The sequence below is a fragment of the Schistocerca serialis genome, chromosome 6 (assembly GCF_023864345.2).
Source record: "Schistocerca serialis cubense isolate TAMUIC-IGC-003099 chromosome 6, iqSchSeri2.2, whole genome shotgun sequence".
Taxonomy (NCBI): domain Eukaryota; kingdom Metazoa; phylum Arthropoda; class Insecta; order Orthoptera; family Acrididae; genus Schistocerca; species Schistocerca serialis.
This window is the reverse complement of record NC_064643.1, coordinates 695,873,458-695,895,081: the sequence shown is the minus strand read 5'-3', so window position 1 is coordinate 695,895,081 and position 21,624 is coordinate 695,873,458. Positions and strand designations below refer to the sequence as shown.

Sequence of the window (21,624 nt, the reverse complement as noted above, 5' to 3'; positions counted from 1 at the left end):
ACTTACGTACTAGACCTATTATTTAACCAGAAGTTTGAAACAAAATCAGTGTTGTCGAATTGTGGAGACTTTTAGCGTGAAAGACTAGGTTATCTGCAATGTGAAGCAATCCATGCACTATGTAAATGTCTACCTAGTGTCATTTTGTATAAGGGAGCAGTTAATACTTCATGAGCAATTTGCTCACAGGACATAGAAACAGGAATTGCTCTTTCAAGATCTAGCTCTACAGCAGTGGGAATTTTCGAGGTAGTACACTCAGACTTATGAAGACCAATGCAAACTAGGTCAGTTGGTGTGACCAAATAATTTTTTGCTTTAACTGACAACTATTTCAGGAAAGTAACTGTATATACTCTCAGAGAAAAACTAGTATCACAACTACTTGCTGTCTTTGTAAACTTGATTGAAAAGCAAATTGGACAAAGCATCGACACTCTAGGCACAGATAATAGAGGGAGTGTGAACAATAATCTGATAAAGTTTTTCAGACAAGAAGGGATCTGATATCGGACTACACCACCTACCCAGCACAAAACGGAGTGGCTAAGTACTGTAACTGCACAATATTAGGAAAGTTGATTCGAATCAAATATGCCAAATGAATTTTGGACAGAAACAGTCACCACTGCCGTCTCCTAATTAACATGTGACCAAAGAAGGCACTGAAAAGCACATCGACCGTCCATTACATCAACAGAATAGAACTGAATGAAATAACAACCACTGATCTAACAGAAATTGAACCCAAGCGTGCAACAATCTCTTGTGGATTGTTACAGAAAATTAGTGTACCATCTACTAAACAGAAACAATTGAAATGTCTGAACCATACTTTACAGCATTCAGAACATCTTTTCAAATCTTTTTTAGTTTTAAAGATCATAATCAAAAGGTTTACGTTCGTCCAGTAGCCCTGCAAGTAGAATACATGCAATCCAATCATTATCTTGCATAGGATGATCATCTGTGGAAACTATGCCCCTGATAAAAATGTTTTTAGGATGCAGAGAAAAGCACTCAGTGATATTTGTCATTTCTAGGAACTTGATTCATGTAGTCCATAATTCATGTACTGTAGCTAAAAATATTGAGCTCGCCCATTATTTACATGCACATTTCCATTACTTCTTCGTGATAGTATCTTTTAAACAGAACTGGGGCCATGTAAAAAAACATGAGACAACCGTAACATGAGGAATATCTGTGATATCCACATGTTCCCATGTAGAATAGTATTCTGTCAGGAAAGAGATTCATGCATAGCAGTTAAATTATTTAATAACTTACCCAGTATGTTAAAACAACAATACAATAAAATTCATTTAAAAAGTATTATAAGTAATTTATAATAGAAGATTGCCTTTATTCTGTAAAATTTATTGAATTATAAACCACAACTATTGCAAACAGAAATTCACACCGTTAGAAATTTGTATAATTTAAATTTCATTGTTTATTATGTGTAAACTTAAATTTGTACTGTCTCTGCTCCACCCCTCTCTTGAATTTGGGTCGTTCATATCCAGTGTCCTGTTACAGCATGTAATGAATCAAAACAGACAAATAAATTATGATGATGTGGTTTTGGAAAATAATGGACTGAATATAGAGATTGATATTTCGAGAAGAATGTAAATCTCCTAAGCACTTAAGTTTTTTTCTTCAGGATGTATGTGCACAAATTATCAACAGTTTCTGTGTAGGTTCTAATGGGAAGTTTGCAGAAATTCTTGAAAGAAAGTTCTATTCACGGCAGTGCGAAAGCATTACATGCGTAATATGTAAAGAAAATATGTCCACAAATTTTGTAAGTCTCTATATGACAGGTGAACCTTTTCGTACTTAAATACAAGTGTAAACTGTGAATTTTTTTCCACTATTTGTGTTAATAATGACCCTGTAATCCAGTAGAAATTAAACTTATTGTTATATGTGGTAAAATCAACTTCTTAGAACGACTCCAAATGAAATTACAGTCTGTGTTTGTAGATAAGTGTTAGGAATGTATTTTTCTGCTGCTTCGACTTCGATACTCATCGTACAGTTGAGGAATCGCAGAGCTTCGCACAGTGAAGATCGACCTGTTGTTTGTTTACTTTGTATCAAGAGGGCGTGACAAACATTTTTGTCTCTTATTATAATATCTGATAGGAATGTTCTTAAGTGCAGCAATGCAAAGTGAATGAGTGAATCAAAGTGCAGAAGTGTTTTCGCTTGTCAGCTGAGAGGCTTTACCCCAAGAAATGGTACGATTTTGTTACCTGATTACTCGCGTCTCAACTACTGTGTGTTGATTTGAATATAGCTGGTGCAGCAATAGTGTTTATATTTGTGTAGTAACTCGTATTTATATTAAGTCTGTAAACATTTAAAGCAATAAATCATAAACATTTAACGCAATAAATCGCATACCCATGATCATCATTATGTTAGCCGTAAAAACATACGATTTTTGGGAAACTTTAGATAAATCAAAGTTTCAGAAATTGCAGGGGGGAATAGACGTTTACCATTGGAAATGACGAAACAGTTAGAAATAGTGATTGTGAAGGAAGAAGCTGAACATATAATTGACCGGACGGCCTTATGTTTCTCCATATTAATATAGTAGAATGAATCTACTTTGAGGCCTTTATTTAAATCACTATGCATTGTTACAGTGGTATCTCCGTACGTCGAACCGCCTTTGAGATTTGTGATTGCCAACGTGAATTTATTTTAAAAAAATATCCCCATCCATCCAATGAACACAAAACAGAAGAATCATCTTTATGTTGCAAACAAGTCTGTTAAGCATACATTCACATTTTGCACCGTGGGGCAGGCGTTATGCCATGTAGATGACGTGAGACGTTAGACCATAAATACACGAGAGGATGTAAGTGCATGGTTCGAAACCAGTTGTACCAGAGTCCGAGCGACTGCAATGAAACAGCTAACGTGACAAATTGAACATTAAGTGAATGTTACCATCATTTCAATATCTCAGTGTGTTAAAATCAGTTGAGTGTTCCTTTCAGTATGAATAACTCTTGGGAGTCGTGTGATAGGTAGAGTGTTCTATCTAACTCAGACGGCAAGCTGTATGGAACTTCATTACTATCAAATTGTAAAACCCTCCTCACAGTTCTTAAAACAAGTGAATAACATCCACAAATCTCAAAAAATAAGGCATTCCTAGAATAAAGCAAAAACGGTGTGGACCATTGTGAACAAGAAGCAAACAAAAACAATGATTTAAATAATATTCAATTCTCAGAAAATAACTATGGCAGAAAAGACATCTTGACAGTGACCTCAAACATTGTATCTACTAATAAACATTGGAATTTAGAGGCATTATGTTGACCTCAATAAAGGCTATTTGCATAACCAACATACTTATAGTTTCAAAAATGTACAACTGCTGTGGACATTACAGAATTCATTAGTCACTAAAAATGGTAATATTTTTGGGTATGGTAATGTTTCCCCTGCAGAATTGATTATGACTACCCTTGAGCTATGTTTGTGATCAGTCAATAGCTGGTTATATTTTCTGACAGCATTAAGATTGTGTAGTAACACCCATATATAAAATGGTAGATAAGCAACTTGCCACTAATTACAGAGCCATTCCATTATATGTATTTATATTTTTAAAGAAGATTTGGGACAGTGACCTGTGATAGAATACACATTTTTCTAAGCAGCACTTGTTATGCACTTGGTTTGGTTTTTGTATAGGATTCACCACTGAAAAATCTTGCAACAACATACAAATGAAGTCCTGGAAGACCTAAAGAAGTAAATTTATCCTGTGGGTTCATTCTGAATCTTGTAAAAAGTTTTGACTGTATGGACCACAAAACTGTTAGCTGGGAATCTGAAATGTTATGTCATTAATTTCCTCTCTCTTGCATGGCTGGAGTCTTAACTTCATAACAGACAGCAGGTAGTGATATTGATAGACTGTGTCATAGAAGCTAAGCTCAGAGCAAAGGCTCCTGTAAAGGTTGCAACTGGCACAGCTTGTCTTCTTGGCCTACTTAAATCATGTTCCACTGACTTTAAAGAATGGTTCAAAATCTGTAATTTACACTTCAAATAGTGTAGTGCAGATGTAGACATTAATGGTCATACACGAAATGAAACAATGTGCACAAAATTCCTAGCTAATCAGTTGGGTAGCAGCTGTAAATGAAGTCGACATATAGATGAATGAGCGAACTAACTAAGAAGCTTACTTCAATGTAACACGTGTTCTCATTGTGTTTACCAAAGGAGTAGGATGCTTGCTTATTTTGCATGTTTAATTGCCTGTTGCTTATAGGATCAGCATCTGAGGTAGTGCACGTAGTTTGAGTAGATACTTGTTCAGTGGAAGTGAGTAGTAAGAATATTGCATAAAGTAGATATCAAAACAACTTGTAAGAGGCCTGTTTAACAAACTACACAGTCTAACTGTCACTTCTGACTCTGTTTACTCTTTAGTGGAGGTTGTTTCTGGTAGTAAAAATCATTTTCAACTGAATCGTGAATCACAAGACAAGACACAATCGCAAGACGAGATACAAAAATAATTTGCCTGTAGACTTTGCCTTCAGGAATAGGGTTCAGAATGGATATACCGAGTCATGTTACACACTTCTCAAGATTGTAGAGGGAACTTAGTAGATTGAGCTTCACGTAGGAATGCATTTCCGTAAACGTCGTCCAATGACACTAAACATTGTCAACGTCATAGGTGCTGGCACTCGTAAATATATGTATATACACGATGATTCTGTGATGATGGTACAAACTTTCAGGGATGATGGAGAAGGATAAATGTATGAATTTGAGGTAAGGGCTCCTTTACCAGAAGCGAATGAGTCGAAATTTATAGGTGCAAACCATTCTGATGCCTCTGACTGTGGAATATATGTTCAGCACTGTTGTTGTGAAAATTGTAGGGTAGGCAATGTTCAAAAGTGGTAGTGTGGAACAAAACAATCAAAAAATGGCAAGTAAATACTTTAAAGAGCTATGAGCACTTCTTCAACAGAGGAGGTATGTTACACACTAGCGAAGATGAGCAAGTGCTCATAGTTGCTCCGTTATGCATTTGAGAGCCCTTGTTTACTTGACTTTTTTTTTCATGTCTTGGTCCATACTACCAGCTTTGAAATTTGCGTACTCTACGTTCTTAGCAACAATAGTACTGGTACTTGTATTCCACTGTCAGAGGTATCATAATGATTTTCACGTGTCACTTTCAACTTGTTCATTTCTGAACCAGAACCCTTACCGCAAATCGATACATTTATCCATCTCCATCATCTCTGAAAGTTTGTAACATCATCATGGAATCACCCTGTATGTACATACATTTACAGGCCCCAGCACCTAGACTTTGGCGCTCTATAGCATCGTTGGACACTTTTACAAATAATTATATAAATTTAAGAATTGAAAATTTCTGTTATTTGCATGGCAAGTAGCAATGTTCATTATGAAATTGCCTGACAGGTAGTAGTGTACTCTGTACGCATCATCTTCATCTTGAACAGTTTCTGGCTCCAGCCTGGGTTTGTTTGGAACATAAGGCTTGCCATTTAGTCCTGTTTTCTACCACAACCTTTTGCGTTCACTCTGGTCAGCCCTCACCTCTCTCTTTCAACACACTCCTCCACACCTTTCAGCCATCTATCCCTTGGTCATCCTGTTAGTCATTTCCTTTGCATCTCCATTTCATATATCTTATTGAAAATCCTCCTGTTTTCCATTCTCTTTCAGTACCCATACCATAGGGATGGGAAAACTGACAGGTTAAAAGTGATACCGGTATATTAGTTCTGAGTAACTGGTATTTTTTTGAATTTATTTAATGTCAGTTTTAACAGGAGTTTTTTTACTAAAAAGTGGATAAGAAACTGAAATATCAATTATCCATAGCAGCTATGCTAAATCTTTTCGTTTTTAAATTAACCTTTTATAACAATAGGGCAATTTTCATTCATAAAATTTTCATTGTTTTGAAATATTGTGTTTTCATAGAAAACAAGAAAGCTATCAGCGCTATATTAATGCCGCACGGTTTGAGGCATCATGCCATGGACTGCGCGGCCGCTCCCACCAGAGGTTCGTGTCCTTCCTCGGGCGTGCGTGTGTGTGTTTTGTTCTTAGCATAAGTTAGTTTAAGTAGTGTGTAAGTCTTAGAGACCGAAGACCTTGGCAGTTTGGTCCCTTTGGAATTCGCACACATCCGAACATTTCAAGCTATATTAACAACAGATGCATGGCATAAGAATAGGTACAGCATTGCTGCAACAATAATGTCCCTGTTGCCGTCTGCTGTGGCTTACGGTACGCTTATGTGTGCAATGTGCAAGACTTGCCTCCTTCTGGTCTGTATGGTATTTTCTCACTGTCATCGCTGGACATGCACAGTATATCAGAGGGGCGCCACCCCTAGTCTCGAAATATTGTAGAAAGTGATGTAGCAATGAAGTAAAATGCTTAATTTCCTTTAAAAGATTAACCTTGATCTGTCATTTATTTGACATATCAAAAGAGCAAGGAAATTATGGTAACTGCAATAAATTCTAAACTTAACATTTCATTCTTAGTTTACAATAAAAACAGAAAGTAATTTATCTGGTGCCCGTGTCTGCATAATATGCTTTATCTACTTGTAGTGATTGAAAATGGACAAGTTAACATGGAAAATAGAGTTCTTTAACCTTAGTTTTCACCCTTTAGTACTGAAATTTTCTAATACCCAAACAGTTGTTTAATCATTGATTGCAACATGATTTTTGAGTGGAGTTTCAAAAAATTAGAATCAGTAGGCGACTCGTGATTTTTTAAAAATATTCAACAACTCCTCACTTTTCAAGAAAAGCAGTGAACTGTAGACAGGCAAAGTTTTGTTTTATTTGCTTATATAATTTTCAATCTCTGTCCGATTTCTACATGTATTACAGGAAATAATAGGAATAAAAAACCGAAAATCAGTTATTTCAGAAACCGGTTATTCTGAGCAGTTGTAACAGTAAAGTTAAACTGGCATGGGAAAAAAATGATATAACTGAAAACCAGTTGTTTCAGTGCTTACTGCCGTCCATCATCCATCTTAGCCTTGATGTTTCTATCACGCTCTGCAAGGATTCCTCTTTCACTATTTCCCTTACCTGTTCATTCCTTACCCTCTCTCTCCTTTTTACTCCTATCCTACTTCTGAGGATCTTCATTTCACAGGCCTGTAATCTGCTCACATCTCTCTTCTTCATTATCCATGTTTCAGGTACCATAGCTGAGCACTGAGATGTACACACACACACACACACACACACACACACACACACACACACACACTACCCCTGTAGGTCTGGGGGTTAGAATAGGCCCGAGGTACTCCTGCCTGTCATAAGAGGCAACTAAAAGAGGTCTCACATGTTTCGGCTTGTATGTGGTGGTCCGCTGTCTGGTTTGACATTCATCTCTCTAAATTTTGCCGAAGAGCAAGCCAATTGGGGAAGGGCGCTTTACATGGTGCATCGTCCACATATGCCATGGAGTAGATGTCCATGCCCTCAGGCATTGGGATTTCCAGCAATGGCCATCCTGCCAGGTGGCCCTTGCTGAGGCTGGGTGGCACCCATGGGGATGCCCCCTGGTCGGAGTTTGTGGCATCAGGGCGGATGACACACAATGAAGCGTAGTACATCATCTCTTGCTGGTTGTCTGCCGCCAGCAGTCTCTAAGCGGGCAAAGTCTAACTTCAATGATAAGAAGTATGACCCCAAATCGTTCTCCTCCCTGGCCACACCATGGGAAGAACACCAGGTTAAGGATGGCAGTGAAGCTTATTCACCCCAGTACCTTGTATGTATGAGAGTTGATGGGGAATCTTTCATGTCCATGAAGTCTCCGTTTTTTGTGGAGCATTTAGATGACAAGTTTGGGGAGGTGGAGGGCTTGTCCAAAATGTGCTCTGGGTCAGTTTTCATAAAAACAGCATCCTCTGCCCAGTCTTGGGCATTACTCACTTGTGACAAGTTGGGGGATGTTTCTGTTACCATCACACCCCATAAGAGCTTAAATATGGTCCAGGTTATTACATTCCACAGGGACTTTCTTTTGCAGTCTGATGATGAGCTGTGCGCCAATTTAGAGCAGTGAGGTGTTCATTTCTTCCAGCACATCCATCGGGGTCCAAGGGATAATCAGGTTGTCACCCATGCCTTCATCTTGGCCTTCGGGGGTGACACATTGCGCGAGAAGGTCAAGGTGATGGTCTACTGCTGTGGCATCAAGCCATATATCCCTCCCCAATGTGGTCCTTTAAGTGCTGGAAGTTTGGCCGTATGTCTTCCCGCTGTACTTCCATCATCACATGTCGAGATTGTGGACGTCCATCGCATCCCAATACTCCATGTGCCCCGCCTCCCATCTGTGTCAACTGCGGAGAGCATCATTCACCTTGCTCGCCAGACTGCAGGCTTTTACAGAAAGAGAGGAAAATCATGGAATATAAGACCCTGGACCGATTGACCTACACTGAGGCCAAAAGGAAATTTGAGCACCTGTATCCTATGGCTATGACCACCTCTTACGCCACCACCATGAGAACAGTTGTCACCCCATCAGTTCCTCGTATTCCTGTCGCCTCTCAGAACCAGAAGACTACACCTGTCCCCTTGACGGTGGGGGGGCACTTCCCTCCCTGTTGCTCCCGCACCACCTACTTTGGATTCAACACCCCCCCCCCCCTCCCCCCCAACACAACCATAAGGGATATCAGTCCCCACTTCTGAGCCGGAGAAGCGTAAGTGGGAAAGATAACACCGACCAGTGGCTGAAGAGCCAAAAAGCAGCTGGTCGTAGGGCTTCACGCTTATCCTCAGTCCCGGATACTGAATCAGTGAAGTCCTCCCAGCCAGGGAAACCCAAGGAGCAGCGAGAGAAATCCAAGAAGAAGGTCTCCAAGACTAAGGGAATTGTGGTGGCACCCACACCACCACTACCTACAAGGTCTGTGTCTGCAGATGAGGTGGAGATTCTGGCATCCGCTGAGGACCTAGATCTCGATGGACCCTCAGACACAATTGATATAGACTGCTCAGGCAAAAAGTCAGTGGCAGCAGGTGACCATGAGGCGTAAACTGCCTCATTGATTGTTCCATGCCTTCTCAGTCTCACGATGGCGTCCTCCAGTGGAATTGCGGCAGTTTTTTCCACTGCCTGGCTGAGCTACGTCAACTGTTAAACTTTACACCTGCTTTCTGCATTGCTCTCCAGGGAACTTGGTTCCCGGCAATGCGGATCCCTGCCCTCTGCGGCTATAAGGGAAACTACAGGAACCGTAGCGACTATAATTGAGTGTTAGGAGGAGTTTGCGTTTATGTCCTAAACTCAGTCTGTAGTGAAACTGTGTCCCTTCACACCCCACTTGAAGCTGTGGCTGTCAGAATAAGAACGATGCAGGAAATAACTGTCTGCGATGTATATCTTCCTCCAGATGTATCAACTGTACTGATAAATCAACTCCCTAAACCTTTCCTACGTTTTGGAGATTTTAACACCCTGAACCCCTTGTGGGGTGGCACCATGCTTACTGGCCGAGACAGAAATATCGAAACTTGACTGTCTCAGTTTGACCTCTGCCTAAGAATATTGGGGCTGCCACACATTTCAGTGTGGCTCATGGTAGTTACTCGGCCATTGCTTTTTCAATTTGCAGCCCAGGACTTCTCCCATCTATCCACTGGAGAGCACATGATGATCTGTGTGGTAGTGACCACTTCTCCATCTTCCTGTCACTGCCCTGGTGTCGGGCCCACAGATGCCTGCCCAGATGGGCTTTAAACAAGGTGGACTGGGAAACTTTCACCTCTGCTGTCATTGTTGAATCTCCCCCACACAGTAACATTGACATGGATGGTTGAGCAGGTGACTACAACAATCATTTCTGTGGTAGAAAACACGATCCCTCACACTTTAGGGTGCCCCCTGTGAAAGGCAGTCCCTTGGTGGGTGCCGGAAGTCGCTGAAGCAATTAAGGAGCGTTGGCGAGCTCTACAGTAGCATAAGCGGCACCTTTCCCTGGAGCACCTCATAGCCTTTAAGTGGCTCCATGCCTGCGTTCGCCAAATTATCAAACAATGGTAGCAGGAGTGTTGTGAGAGATATGTCTCGACCATTGGGTGCCATATGTTACCTTCCCAAGTCTGGGCAAAGATCAAATGTGTTTTCGGGTACCAGACCCCAACAGGTGTTCCCGGTGTTACCATAAATGGCATATTATCTACCGATGCAAACGCAATTGCCAGGCACTTTGCTGAGCACTATGCTCGAGCCTATGTGTCGAAAAATTATCCCCCAGCTTTTCGCACTCTCAAACGGCGGCTGGAAGGGAAAGCTCTCTTGTTCACTACACGCCACGGTGAATCCTATAACGCCCCATTTCCAGAGTGGGAGCTCCTCAGTGCCCTTGCACATTGCCCCGACACAGCTCCTGGCCAGATCGGATCCACAGTCAGATGACTAAACATCTCTCATCTGACTACAAGCGACTTCTCCTCATCGTCTTCAACCAGATCTGGTGCAATGGCATCTTTCCGTTGCAGTGGTGGGAGAGCACTATCATTCCAGTGATAAAATCCAGTAAAAATCCACTTGATGTGGATAGCTACTGGCCCATCAGCCTCACCAACATTCTCTGTAAGCTGCTGGAACGTATGATGTGTCGGCGATTGGGTTGAGTCCTGGAGTCTCGTGGCCTACTGGCTCCATGTCAGGGCAGCTTCTGCCAGGGTTGCTCTACCACTTATAATTTGTGTCCTTTGAGTCTGCCATCCGAACAGCCTTTTCCAGATGCCAACACCTTGTTGCTGTCTTTTTTGATTTAAGAAAAGCATATGACACCACCTGGTGACATTATATCCTTGCTACATTATACAAGTGGGTTCTCCGAGGCTCACTCCCGATTTTTATCCAAAATTTCCTGTCACTTCGTACTTTCTGTGTCCAAGTTGTTGCCTCCCATAGTTCCCCCGGTATCCAGGAGAGTGGAATCCTGCAGGGCTCTGTATTGATTGTCCCTCTATCTTTAGTGGCCATTAATGGTCTAGCAGCAGCTGTAGGATTGTCCGTCTCATCTTCTCTGTATGCAGGTGACTTCTGCATTTTGTACTGCTCCACCAGTACTGATGTTGCTGAGCGGCGCCTACAGGAAGCCATCCACAAGGTGCAGTCATGGGCTCTAGCCTACGGTTTCCAGTTTTGGGCCACAAAATCGTGTGTTATGCATTTGTGTCAGCGTCCTACCTTTCATCCAGAACCAGAACTTTACCTTAATGACGATCCACTCACTGTAGTGGAGACATGATTCTTAGGACTGGTTTTTGATGCACCATTGACTTGGCTTCCTCACCTTCATCAGCTTTAGCGGAAGTGCTGGCAGCACCTCAATGCCCTCTGCTGCCTGAGCTACACCAACTGGTGTGCAGATCGCTCTACGCTGCTGCAGCTCTACAGAGCCCTTGTTCAATCCCGCCTTGGCTATGGGAGTCTGGTTTATGGTTCGACGGCACCCTCAGTGTTGTGTTTACTCAACCCAGTGTACCACTGTGTGGCGTTCGCCTAGCAACAGGAGCTTTTAGAATGAGTCCAGTGACCAGCGTCCTTGTGGAGGCTGGAGTCCCTCCATTGCAGGTTAGGTGTGCACAACTGCTGGTCAGTTACATTGCACACGTTCGTAATTCTCCTGCGCATCTGAATCACTGTGTCCTTTTTCCCACCCATGGCGGTTAATCTCCCGCATTGGCGGCCCAGGTCAGGGCTTCCAATTGCAATTCGTGTCCGATCCCTTCTTTCCAAACTGGAGTCCTTGCCTTTACCACCTATACTTGAGGTCCATTCACATACACATCTGTGGTGTACACCTAGGCTGCGGCTTCGCCTGGTCCTTTCACATGGCCCTAAGGACTCAGTCAAGCCCACAGCTCTCCGCTGCCACTTCCTCTAGATTCTTGACAAGTAAAGAGGCCACGAAGTGGTTTACACCGATGGCTGATGCTCACATCAGCTTCGCGTATGTCCATGGAGGATATATTGAACAGCATTCCTTGCCCGAAGCCTGCAGTGTTTTCACTGCGGAGCTGGTGGCTGTATCTTATGCTCTTGAGCACATTCGGTCATGCCCTGGGGAATCGTTTCTTGTGTGTACTGACTCCTTGAGCAGCGTACAAGCCATCAACCAGTGTTACCCTCGTCATCCTTTGGTAGCGACCGTCCAGGAGTCCATCTATGCCCTGGAACGGTCCAGTTGTTCAGTGGTGTTTGTCAAGACCCCAGGTCATGTCGGAATCCCAGGCAACGCACTTGCCGATGGGCTAGCCAAACAGACTATGCGGAAACTGCTTATGGTGATCGGCTTCTCTGCAACTGACCTGCGTACAGTACTGTGCTGCAAGGTTTTGCGGCTTTGGGAGATGAAATGGCATAACCACAGCACACACAACAAACTGTGTGCCGTTAAGGAGACTAAGAATGTGTGGCAGTCCTCCATGTGGGCCTCTTGCAGGGACTCTGTGGTTCTCTGTCGACTCTGCATTGGCCACTCTTGCACTCTTGGGTGACGAACGGCTACCTCCTGTGACGTGATGACCCACCTCAGTGTTGGTGCAGTGCCTGGCTGACAGTGGCCCATATCTTGGTGAGCTGTCCTTTAGCTGCCTTGTGGTGGAGTCTTCTGTTACCGGACTCATTGCCATTAATTTTAGATGACAGTGTCTCATCAGCTAATTTAGTTTTATGTTTTATAGAAGATGGTGGGTATTATAATTCTATATAAGTTTTTGCACATGTCCTTTGTTCCTTTGTGTTCTCCATTCTAATGCTTTTAGGGTGGATGTTTTAATGTGTCGCAGAGTGGCTTGCTTTTCCTTTTTATTCTCTTGGTCGGCCAGCCACGGTCATCTGCTCTCTTGTTTTTACCCCTTCTACCTGTTGCTTGCTTCTCTCTGTGGTTTTCTTTTCCAGTTTTGTCCATGGTAGTGTTGATTGTCCTTCTGTCATTCTTCTGGTTCTTCCTTTCTCTTGTTATTGTGCTGTACATCTCATTTCTTTTCTTCTTTCACTTGTGTTATTATTTTACCAGGAACAAGGGACCGATGACCTCGCAGTTTCGTCCCTTCCCCCTCCCTCTTTTAAACCAACCAGCCTGTTCCACTCACAAATGGATTGAGGGAAAAATGACTGTGTGTATGCTTAACTACAAGCCCTGTTTTCTCTTCTCTTCGGGATCCTTACGTTGCTGGCAGTATAATCGTTGTAGAGTCCATCGCAAATGCCAATTCTCTAAACTTTCCCATTAGTGTTTTGCAAAATGGGCATTATCTTCCCTCCAGGGATTCCCATTTAAGTTTAGGGAGCATTTCTATTGATTTAACCTCCTGTAACAAATCTAGCTGTATGCCTCTGAATTGCTTTGATTTTTTTGCTTTAATCCATACTGGTGGGAATCCCTGATTCTCGAGCAGTACTCAAGAATGGGTTGCACAAGTGTTTTGTACATGGCATACTTTACACATGAGCTATACATTCCTAGAATTCTCCCAATAAATGGAAGTTGACCATTCACATTCCCTACAACTGACCTTATGTGCCTGTTCCGTTTCATATTATACCTAGATATTTAATTGACTGCGTATAGCAGCTTAACACCTCTACTGTATTGAAACATTAAAGGATTATTTTTCCTACAGGTTGGCATTAAGCTACATTTTACCATATGTAGAGCAAGCTACTCTTCATCACACCAAACAGAAATTCTGTCCAGGTCATACTATATCATCCTACAGTCACTGAACAAAGAGACTTTCCCACACTTTGGTGTCATCGGCAAATGGTTGAAGATTCCTGTTCACCATATTTATCAGGTTGTTTATGTATGTAGAGAACAAGAGAATTCCTATTTACTTTTCTGTGGGACACCCCTGACAATACTTTTGTCTCTGATGACACTCGCTATCCAGGACAGCATACTTACTTAAAAAGTCTTTGAGACATTCACACGTTTGAATACCTATTCTGTATGCTTGGATCTTTCTTGAAAGTTTGGAGTGTCACATTGTGTCAAATGCTTTCCATAAATGTAGGAATATGGAATCTGCCTGTTGCCCTTCATCAGTGGTTCGCCAACTGTCGTGGGAGAAAAGTGCGAGCCAAGTTTCACACAAGCGGTGATTTCTAAATCCATTCTGTTTTGTGCACAGAAACTTTGCCCTTTCAAGGGAATTTATATTTTATTCAAACTCAGAATATGCTCAAGAATTCTGCAGCAATCTGACGTTAAGGATGTTGGTCTGTAGTTTGATGTCCATTCCTTTACCCTTCTTACAGACACGAGTCACCTATGCTTTTTTGCAGTCTTGGGATTTTGCATTGGATGACAGATTTGTAATACGTGCAAGCCAAATAAGGGGCTGTTGCCCAATAATGCTCTCTGTAAGCCTCACTTGGGGTTTCATGCAGACCTGCTGACTAATTTGTTTTCACCTATTTCTGTTGCTTTTCAACGCCATGGGTACCTGGTCCTGTGTTCTCCATGTGGGAATTAATGCAATCCTCCCAAACAGATACTTTTTAAACACATAAAACATCAGTTTTTCCTTTGCTGTCTTCTATTGCTATATCAGACAGGTTAATGAGGACTCTGAGCGGGATCTTTTGCTAACGCCTGATGGTGGAGTAGTTGTTTGCTTCACAGTTTGATCTTTTTATAGACATAAATATTTCTACTATCTTTGCCTGTCAACATTTCTGCATTCTCTTTCGTTCCAAGAATACAACAATCTGTTTTCTCAGCAATTTCCAAATTTTGTTATTAAACTGCAGAGGGTCTTTTCAAATCTGTTTATTTGGTACACACTTCTCCAGAGTGGAACTACATGGTGTTATTGTTTAAGTAGAAAGGTAACAAATGATTGTCTGCTTTTCTGTATTAACTTTAGTAACAGTTCTGGCTTTGATGACAATGTGACTACTGATCTGTGTTTCTATACTGATTTTGTTGGTGAGGTCAGACCTGTTTGTAGGCATAGGGTTTAAAATATTTCCATAGCATTAGGGCTGTCAAACTGTTTGTTCCAGATAGTTTTTTGAGGAAGCATTCACAAGTACTTTCCAAGACTGTCTGTTCATACAATCTGTGATTAATCCATTGAAATCTTTGTCGACACTCACTGGGGTAAAGTTTTTTTCATCTAATGTTGTATTATCGTAATATTTCTACACTACTGAATGTAGACTTTCTTTGAATGACCCTGCAACTATTAAAACAGAATCGGTTGCCCAGTATAAATACCCTAGGATTAATTTGAATTCACCTAGGCTGGTTACTCAGATTCAATCTTGACCGTGGCATGCATAATATGTTTGTCAATTAAAATGAACACTCTCCATCCTGTGATGTCTAATCTGCCTTTACGATATGTGTTCCATGCCTCATTACGAATTTCAAAGCTTTCTACCTCGGGTTTCATCCACCTCTTGGTTCCTAGTGTTATTTGGGTGCAACAGCATTCGTAGTGGTGGTAAATTGAGGGATTTTGTTACAAATGCTTTTGAAAATTATCATTAAAATATTGATATTCAAAGTGTTCTTACTTAGAACGCAATCTGATTTCAGTCTCTGCATATTGACTGATGAGTGTTCAACATAGGACTGCAAACTGTCACCTAGCATAATGAAAACCGTGTGCACTTGACATGTACTCCAGTAACTGCTTCCTCTGTGTAGTGTGCCCCCTAACCTACAATTCTCCACCACATACTGCAGGTCCAGAAATCTGCAGCCAAGACCATTGCAGAATCTACTGAACCTGTGGAACAAAGGACATATATCAGTTCTGGATGCAATACTGCAAATTGTAAGCTTTACTTGTACCCCTTAAGCAAGGCCAGTAGTCTTCACCCCATCTACCAGTCACGTGTTGGATATGAGAATGATCTCAGAACTCGAGCAACAGGAGTAATTGATGCCAACACGTATCACAACTTGCGGATGGTTGACTGCACCCTCGGTAGCTGCAGGTCGGGGCCTTCCTGACATCTCTGCTGTCACCCTCACCCCCCCTCCCCCCTCTCCCTCCAGCAGACATATTGAATGCATGTCAAACTTTTTTCCAGCTTTGGACACTATTTCCACGAGGGGATCAAGCTCCTGATAACTAGCTAAGCTCCTCTCCCACCCACTATGCGACTGCTTGGACCATGCTGAAGGAGTGGGCACTTGCTTACTCATAGGGTGATTGGGCAAGGCCAGATGGTCAGTCCAATCATTCACCCTCCATCTCTAGTGGCACAAATGGGTTACAAACAGCCACTCATCCGAAGCAGTGTCCCAGTTTCTCCGTTGCCACCACATCTTGAGGCAGCAGCCTGCAGACAGCAGACTATGGCCAACAGCATTTTGTGCTGTTCATGATCTGCAGACAGCTCCTGTATCCATACACAGCAAACATACTCCATATCCACCTTAATAATAGGATTTCAATGAAGGCAACAAATAAAAATTGGCCAGATGTGAGTAGGGCTTGCACTCTGAGGTCTCTGTACAAACTTATATTTGTCTGTTGACAGTTCATCTGTTTCGGGAATAAAAAATCTCAACTGTTTTGGCCTGTTATTGATGTTGACAGTGGGTAGATATCGGTCCCAGGAATTCCAAGACTTTTGAGTATTTTTTAATTTTAATTTTGAGATCAGGCAACAGATGACAAAAGAAATATTTTTTTCATGTGTTAAAATTACAAGTGAACAATTTTCTGCATTTTTCCCTTTACTTGTACTGTGAAACCTCACTTCTTGCCAAATTCTAGGCTATAGGTTTTAGTTAGTGAGTTTGTGAGTGTCAAAATATGTGACATAAATGGGTGGATCTTTCGATTGCATTGGCTTGAAAGCTCAACTTTTTATACCACCAGTGGAATGTCGACTTTAGTATGTGATGTAAATTTCAACTTTATTCATCTACCCTTTCATTACAGTCATTTTAACAGGTGGATGAACAGATAGACTGTCGAATAACAGATGACAAAAATTTTTTTTTTATATGATATAATTACAAATTAATGCTATTGGATTTTTCCCTTTACTTTTGCAGTTTGAAACTTTTCTTCTTGCCAAAGTCATGATTCTAGGCCAGTGGGAGACATTCCATAGGTTTCGATGAGTGAGTCTGCGAGTATCAAAATATGTAATATAAATGGCCATATATTTTGATTGCTTTGACTTAGGAACTCAAGGGACTGTAAACCTTACTAGTATGTGACATAAATTTCAACATGATATGTCTACCCACTCCTGAGAAACAGGATTTTTAACATTCAGAAAGACAGGCAACCAAGTAATCCTATAAGGGTTCCGTTTTTACCTTTTGATTTATGGAACCCTGAAAATGACCCTGTTGTCTTTTAGACACAAATTTGCACTACCAGTGTTCTTAAAATCACAAATGCAAGCTACTAGAAAACAACGATCCTGTCACTGGCATGAGTTCACTGTAGAATGACCTCTTGTTACAAATGTGGGCAGTTATTTTCTTTGATGATACGAATGTCTTCATGTAAATATTAAGGTGCCAATAGGAGAGAAACAGCAGTTGTCTAATACAACTTGACGTAATTAGTATGAGCAGTACATTGAACACAATTTTATTTCCCGGAGGCCTTAACAACTTGAACATGGTACGGTCAGAGGGACGACTAGCACTGCTGCTAGCGTGGGCTTTTGAAAGTATGTGCGCACATTGCCGCATTCTTCCTCTCTTAAGGAGACCACAGCCACAGATTATTGAGACATCCTTGCTGTCTCCCTCATCCACTGGGCTCTGGCTAAGGTGGTGTGGTGCAATGGCAGTGTAGGTCTGAAGTGAATTGCTTCACGTGTGGATGCATTCTGTGCCCACCTTCCCGTGTCAAACCATATGGCAACACCAGCGTCGCTGAGGCTGTTTCCATGTCAACCTCAGGCATCGACTATGGTGACGGTGCTCATGGTGCCGACAATACTGGTATCAGCGATTGCTCAGGAATAGGTGGCGAAATCCCTATGGTGTTAGAAGCAATAGAAGAACTGCCAGTTTGGCTACCGAGGACAGATGCCCTTGCCCACACGGGAGTGGAGAACTGACGACAGCAGGTGATGTGACGCTCAGTGTGGACGGGCTCGGAGGCAATGGTGTGCCATCAGGGGCCGCCCGGTCGTCCATGCAAAGGTGAAGCTGATCATTGCGCCTCGAGCAGTGGCTGCCCTTTGTGCGGACACTGCCCTCAACATCTAATGATGACAGCTGAAATCCATTTAGGGCGGTATCTGAAACAGCACTCCCAGACAGCCACACCCGGCCAGAAGAGGTGTGGCAGCTGCATGGGTGGGTCCAGGTGGAGGACGCAGGAGGTGTAGCAGTGTCCTTGGTTGACACCCATGGGGTAGCTCTGCTGGGCTCTTCTTGCCTAATGGCTTGAAACGGTATGAGGAAAGAAGCCAATCTTAAGTCAACGTTGGATGAAGAATGAGCAACGTACTTTTTCATCTGAGTTTTGAACATTCGCACAAGGCCTTCCACCTCACCGATAGGCTGTGGATCGAACGGTGGGGTGAGGACATGACAGAAGCCACGGTAATCGGAAAGTTGCAGACTCTTACGATGAAAAATGTGCACTGTTATTGAACGCTAACATTGTGGGCAAGCCTACAAGTGAAAATCAGTTTGGACAAGGCTGTGATGGTGCCAGTTCTGGATGTGGAAACACAATGAATGACATACAGAAAATGAGAATATGCGTCAACAAGCAGCAGTGAGAAAGCGTCCAGCGAAATACACACGTATGCAGTCCCATACATGCTACACCCGGGGAGCTGCTTGGTGTGTTGCACCCTGTGAACAAGAGGCTGCCAGGCAGGTAACATCACTGTTCAAGCCAGGTCAAAACACATGTTAGCGGGCCAATGCTTTTGTGTGTGATACACCCCAATGACCTTTATGTAATAAAAGGAGAACCACCGAATGAAGCACTGAGGGGACCACTACCCAAGGGCCTGTGTGATCTGTGTCTAAAAGCAGAACACCACCCGTAACAGAGAATTTATGTCAGTTGATTTTATAATTACGGAGAGGGTCAGATGCATGAGAAGGTGGTGAATGTGGACAAACATGTTGTACAAATGATATGAACTTGTGCAAAATGGGATCCAAAGCTACAGCCTTTGCGACCCATGTGCTGATTATGGGAAAGCCATCAATCTTGTGCTGTGCGGCAACAATAATGTGGAGACGAAGTAATTCCTCTTGACCAAATCCTGGGTCCGGACCAGCCAGCAGGTGGGTCAAAGCATCGGCGTTTGTGGTTTGAGTCACAGGGCGAAAATGAGTCTTGTAATTGTAATGCAAAAGGAAAAGAGCCCAACATTGAATGTGATGTGCCATTTTATCTGGTAATGACACAGAAGGGCTGAATAAGGTTCAAAAATGGCTCTGAGCACTATGGGACTTAACAGCTATGGTCATCAGTCCCCTAGAACTTAGAACTACTTAAACCTAACTAACCTAAGGACAGCACACAACACCCAGCCATCACGAGGCAGAGAAAATCCGTGACCCTGCCGGGAATCGAACCCGGGCGTGGGAAGCGAGAACGCTACCGCACGACCACGAGATGCGGGCGGCTGAATAAGGAAACCAATGGTTTGTGACCAGTGGAATTTCTTCAAACATATACAATGCCCAAAACTTCCATTTCTATCTGATAGTACCTAGTTTGAGCAGGAGTTAGTGTTTGAGGCACAAGAAATAGGCTGTTTGGAGCCATCAGGATATCTGTGAACCAGTATCAGTCCCCTAACCTATACTCTGAAGTGTACATCGCAGGTACCGTGTGAAGGCCTGGGTGGTACGTCATTAAGCTGGGTACAGACTGCAGCATGGCCTTAAGGGTGGAAACATGGTTTCACAAGCCAGCGACCAGTGAAACTGAGTCCCTTTGCACATCAATGCTTGTACTCGCTGTGCAATTGTCGTTACCCTGGAAAAAATTTATGGTAGTAAGTGACTTTGCCTAGAAAAACCTGAAGTTCTTTGATTGACGTAGGATGTGGAAACCACACACTAGTAGAAACATATTGATGCAGAGGTTTGAGACTCTAGCGAGAACCTTCAAACCCAAGATAAATGATAGAAGGTTGAAAAATTTTATATTTTTCTGAATTGCACTTCAACCCTCAACCTGGAAGACAGAAAAAAGATTACAGAGATTTTGCAAATGTTCCTCTGTGGAGGCACCAGAAAATACAGTGTCATCCAAATAGATTTTGCACAACCCGGCATAGATGCTGTAAGTTGTTCCAAAAAACATTGGAAAATAGCTGGAGTGCTGGTGACTCCAAAAGACAACTGCAAATATTGGTACAGTCCAAAAGGGTTATTGACAACTAACATATGTTGTGACTTTGTAGCTAAAGGAGCTTGTAAATAGGCATCCGACAAGTCAATTTTTCGCTTTACCTGAAATGTTAACTCTAAACAGCTTAAAAGCATATAATGCAAAAAGATCCTCTCTACAGGTATTATCTACAACAAGAAATGTAAGTGGATGGACTACAGATGTGTAGATCACTGGGGCAGACAATTGGTCAGGAATAGGAATATTCTGTTTATTGTAATTTACTAACTTTCGTGATACAGGGAGAAGCAGAGGGTAGTCCAAGTCATTATAAGTTTGAGAGTTTAACAATCATGTCCATTATAATTATCCAGGCTGTTATGCCGTGGTCGGTTGATGAATTCTGTGTCGATTCCCAACATTTCGTCTCCGACTGCGGGAGACATCTTCAAGGGGGCCCGTGGCTCGATGGAAGGTCCGACACACCCACTGGCTCAGTAGCTCAGTAGCGAGCCAGTGGGTGTGTTGGACCTTCCATCAAGTTACGGGCCCCCTTGAAGATGTCTCCCGCAGTCGGAAACGAAACGTTGGGAATCGACACAGAATTCATCAACCGACCATGGCATAACAGCCCGGATAATTATAATGGACATGATATTTCCGGCCGTGAAAGTCTACATTTTAGTATGAGTTTAACAATGTTACCGCAGCTCCTGTATTCACTTGTGTGTGCAGAACTTTAGGAAAAACCATAACATCAGTGAAAAGTTGGTTTGGCGCAACATAAATAGCTGGTACAATGTTTATATCTATATCTGCATCAGCGTGGTTGTTGTGAATTTTTTTGTTACAAACAAAACCAATGTGACCTTCTTTGTTGCAATTATGACAGGTAGCTCAGCATTTTGGGCAGTCTGGTTGCTCTGGTTCATTTAACAATAAGGGCAGGATGGGAGCATGGAATGTGTATGTTGCTGTTGATTGACCTTTTTACTTTGGTGGTATGGCTGCTGCTGGGAGCGAGGCTGGCCGCCTTGATACTGTGATGTGTGTGGACCACAATGACCTTGTCTTTCCCCTGCGAACTATTAGAAGCTTGGTGTGGAGGAGAGGGTTGGATTACTAATACTTCATGCCATTAACCGCAGCTCGTGACACCTCGAACGACTGTGCAGTAGCTAAAACCTCAGAGGGATGGATTTTCATACTG

At 42.4% G+C, this 21,624-nt stretch overlaps 1 protein-coding gene across 3 annotated transcripts in view; it reads left to right on the top strand.

Annotated features, from left to right (window-relative positions):
* The first annotated feature begins 2,069 nt into the window (after window positions 1-2,069).
* The window catches only part of LOC126483791 (endoplasmic reticulum metallopeptidase 1-like), a 237,637-nt gene continuing 218,082 nt past the window's right edge, over window positions 2,070-21,624 (top strand). For 2 of the 3 annotated variants that reach the window (XM_050106960.1, XM_050106959.1), the window contains exon 1: window positions 2,070-2,249. In XM_050106960.1, the coding sequence (XP_049962917.1) occupies window positions 2,247-2,249 (3 nt within the window). In that variant the 5' untranslated portion in view covers window positions 2,070-2,246. Of the gene's footprint in view, window positions 2,250-6,021; window positions 6,106-21,624 lie in introns of all 3 variants that reach the window. The other variant, XM_050106958.1, reaches the window with a different exon arrangement.